This window comes from Phoenix dactylifera, chromosome 4 (assembly GCF_009389715.1).
Source record: "Phoenix dactylifera cultivar Barhee BC4 chromosome 4, palm_55x_up_171113_PBpolish2nd_filt_p, whole genome shotgun sequence".
NCBI lineage: Eukaryota > Viridiplantae > Streptophyta > Magnoliopsida > Arecales > Arecaceae > Phoenix > Phoenix dactylifera.
In genome coordinates, this window is record NC_052395.1 from 17,893,580 (window position 1) to 17,897,778 (window position 4,199).

At 46.4% G+C, this 4,199-nt stretch overlaps 1 protein-coding gene across 1 annotated transcript; it reads right to left on the minus strand.

Annotated features, from left to right (window-relative positions):
* Positions 1 to 492: 492 nt before the first annotated feature.
* LOC103721465 (malonyl-[acyl-carrier protein] O-methyltransferase) lies at positions 493 to 1,974 on the minus strand. Its single transcript, XM_008811688.4, has one exon. It carries the CDS (start codon positions 1,646 to 1,648, stop codon positions 746 to 748), a length of 903 nt encoding a protein of 300 aa, XP_008809910.1. The 5' UTR covers positions 1,649 to 1,974; the 3' UTR covers positions 493 to 745.
* Positions 1,975 to 4,199: the final 2,225 nt, after the last annotated feature.

A 4,199-nucleotide genomic window follows, 5' to 3' on the forward strand; every position in this document is an offset into this window, starting at 1 on the left:
CGGTCCACCCGATCACCGTGGCGAGAAGAATGCAGTTCGCCTCGCATAAGTGACATTCTTTCATGCAGCTCTAAGCTTAGCACCGACTATAAATGTGTCAAATCAAATACCCTTTTTGGTTGTCCCACGTAGTGACAATTTTGTAGTTGTTTGTGGGCAAGAATGATAAATCGGTGCACCATGATGGGGTGAAATGATAAAATGCCTTGGGTTGAGAAATGAAAACTCGCTAGAGTTGAAATGGACTCGCACATGCTCTTTTTGTCCATTTTTAAAGGGCTTTGCAATTCATACAGACGTCTAGTAAATAAGAGAGCTGGATGTTATAATTGCATGAGCCCATTTAGCTAAGCACGTGCGAAGAGCGTTGAGCCCATTTAACCAAGCACGTGCGAAGAGTGCCGCAATGGCATTGGTTACATGTAACGCAAAATTTCTCTGACATGCTTTAATTTTAAAATATTAGCAGGCATGAGCGGAGAAGAGAGGGTATCATCAAGAATGGCAGCCAATAACATAGCATTTGATTACTTTAAAAGCCATAGCAATATAGCATGGTATCTGATTACTTTAAACGCCATAGCCCCACTTCGAGCCGGCCTTTAATACGCTACAAAAGGTCACGAAATTTACAGTTGAGATCCTATCAGTAATTTTCGTTTCTCCCCTTTGGGAAGAAAAATTAAAAGGTAGGTACCACTAGATAATGTTCGTAGAGAGCTTGTGGTGTTCCGGCGGAACAGGATCAGCAGATGTTGGCCCGCCAGTCGAGCGGCAGCAGCGACTCCATTCCGGCGGCGGGGTCGAGCGGCTTCCTGAAGGAGACTATGTGGCTACCGACCATGTAGGCGGTGACCCGATCGGACACCCGAACGTCCTCCATCCGCATCTCCCTCAGCCGCTGCGCGTACTCCGGCCCGGACACCAGATCCCACACCACACCCATCCCGCCGGGCTTCAGCACCCTCACCATCTCCCCCAGTCCCCGGCCCCTCTCCGCCGCCGCCGCCGCCGAGGCCGGTGATTTCCCACCCGCCCGCCGCCCCAGACCGCTCAGGTGCACCGCCGAAACCACCACGTCGAAGTACCCGTCCGCGAAGGGCAGCCGCCGCGCGTCCCCCTCCCGGCACGTGACGTACTCCTGGACCCCCTCCGCCCGCGCCCGTCGGAGCGCCGCCACCGCCGTCTCCCTCCGGCCGTCCAGTCCCACCACCCGGCCCCCGCTCCCCTCCTTCTTCATCTGCATCGCCACCGCGTTCAGCAGCATCCCGCGGCCGCACCCCACGTCGAGCGCTGTCCGCACCGCCGACCAGTCCGGGACGGCGGCCACCATCCGCTGGGCCATCTCCCAGCGGAGGGCGAGCGAGGAGTAGAGGACGTCTGCGGCTGCGTAGAGGAGGCAGAGCGCGGAGAGGGCAGCCACGGAGCCGACGAACCCGGCGGCGAAGCGGAGTGCGGGAAGGGGGGCAGCGGGGGCGACGGCGCGGAGGAAGGCGAGGACGTGGGGGAAGTAGAGGAGGAGGAGGAGGGAGAGAGAGGCGAACAGGGCGGCGTGGAGGGCCAGGAAGGCCACCGTTTGCCACTCATCCGTGCCGTAGATCGCGTGCAGCTGCGTCCAATCTCTGCCTCCTGCCGCCGCTTTCCCCATCGATGCGTCGGTGATTCTCTAAATCCCAATTCCCTCCGATCCCGCCACAGATAGATCTCTCGCTCTGCTCGGCTCAGCCTTGGATTTCTATTTGAGAAGCAATCAGGGCCTGCCAGTGATAGGCCAGCTGCATTTGAACTAACGGCGGTAAATCCGGCATGATAAAACTATATTCGACGATAAAACAATATAAGATGCGAGTTTGAAAGAAGTGTCATTTAAAAATAAAGCGAGGAAGTGGAACGAGGATTAAATAGAGGAAAGAGGTTGCTTTCGCCGTTGCCTGTCCGTCCACCAAATCCGTCCGGGGGGTTGGTCCACGAGTGGACTTTTTTTCCCCACGGAAAAGAAAGAACGTCCCCAAGTGCCGGCAACCGCCGGATTTTGACCAAATTTGCCCCTGGATTTCGGGGATTGCCCTTTCTGCAATGAATCTGCTTAGATTGGCTGACCGAGCCCGTTCACGGAATAGCAGAAGCACCAACCGTCTTTGGTCGCGGCTCCTCAGGAAGTCGAGATACAAGTTTCGGAGGGTACGAGTTGAAGCCACGTTAACGAAAAGAGGCCGACGCTGTTGGAGACGGAATATTTGATTAATGCTCAGTGACGGTGCTCCTCGAGTTGGTTGGAGCTTGGAGGGCAGAGTGATATTTTTCGGAAAAGGACGCGAGACGACGCGTTGACGTGGCAGACCGCCGTAACAGGGGACCGGAGATTGAGGTCACGATTTCCCACCTTTTTGTTGAGTCCTTTGCCCAAAGTACCCTTGTCTTTTAACTTGAAACTATAATGATGTCACCCATGGTGGTAACAACGCGGAGAATCTGGAAATTACACTGATCGCCTAGATTTGGTTTCTAACCTTATGCATATCTGATCTCATGGGCATTAATTTTTTCTCCCAAATATGAAGTTTATTTGCCAGAATTCATGATAATCTCAAATCAGAGTCTAGTATTGTGTACAATGATATAAAGAAGCTAATGTTGCCATGAATGATGCTAACATTTATTATTAATAACATGGAGGAGTAGCACTTTAAGCACTTTAAGTAGGTTGTGGTTTTCGAAGTTCGAAAATCAACTATTAAATTATGATGTTCGAGGCACAAAAATAAACTTTTAATTTCTTTTTTTGGTATTTGCTTCATGTTATTTGTTGTGATTTCATTGTTAATGAGGAATTGAAGTCTCAAGGCAAAAAGAAACATGCCCAAATATGGAGGGGAGATTAGTATAATTACTAATTTACTTTTTTTTTTTTTTTTAAGAAAGGCACTAGCTCTACGTAGGAAGTAGAAAAGGAACATGCCCCACTTGCTAATATCGGTCAAGTTCAACTTGAGCATATATAGAACCAAACAAACAAAGTAGTTTATTTGAGTTTCAAAAAGAGTTAGAATGAAGAAATACGGATGCCAGTCGAATTTATTTATGACAAGGATAATTGTTTCAAAAAAAGATATATTTTTACATGCACTGTTTTCATTTTAGTGAACAAAAATTTATCAAAACGGAAGAAATGGAGAATTTAACATGCTAGCAGATGGAAATTGAACTTTTTACATGGAGATGAAAGTGAAAGAAATCCAAAGGCATAATCAAATTCGTTCAACTATGAATAGACAACATAACCAAAGTTGAAGAGTAACTAAACTGCATTCCAACAAAAACTATAAGCTGAAAACCAGCGTGAGAATTAGCCTTTGTATTGCTAGCTTGCGAGTTGTTTGAAACATGCACGGCTTCACTTGGCATGAGCTAAGGACTAGCTTATTTTACCAGCTGGCAGTTCTACTTGGCAAGTGTGCTCCCTAATGTTTTATTTTTTTTAAAAAAAATCATGCTATTAATCATACGTTCACAAGAGCCAAAAAATTAAAAAATAAAATATATAGCACAAGAGTCAAGAACAGTAAAAAGGACGCTTGCCCCTTGCGAGATGATCCTTTTGTTTGAAGTTACTCAATCAACTTCTCTTCTATTTATTATTTTCAATCGTCAACACTGACAACAAGATGCTTGCAAAAGCTCTTCTTAATTGAAACTACCTAAAAAGCCAGTATACATATCAAATATTATTTTACCAGAGTCCTGAAAGAAATATATTTTTTCCCTAAAATATCAGAAATTGACAGATTTGTTCCCACCTACATTAGTGATAAAAGCATGCAAATTTAAGCATTTTTCTGACAGAAATGGCACGAAATTAACTTTTGAAGAACTCTTCTTCTAAAAGGAGAATTTTTTCCTAACTTGTGCAGCACCAACTTTTGAAGAACTCTTCTTCTGAAATTAACTTGGTCATATAAAAGTACCAACTTTTGCAGCTTTTTCGAGAAAGCACTAGCTTCTATATGACCATGTATGTAAGAGTATGACATTTGAAGCCATCCGTGAATTCAAAACCCTATAGCTTTTCTTTTTGTGAGTGTATCGTGTGTGTGTTGAGTTTGTCACTGAATGGTCCGACATGGTAGGCCGGATCTGAGTGTCTTTTAGTGCTGGCCCAATGAGGTTATACTCACTTGGCCCATGAAGAGTCGGCTCCA

Coding starts and splice junctions, on each gene's coding strand:
- LOC103721465 (XM_008811688.4), bottom strand. CDS start 1,648: ATGGGGAAAGCGGCGGCAGGAGGCAGAGATTGGACGCAGCTGCACGCG.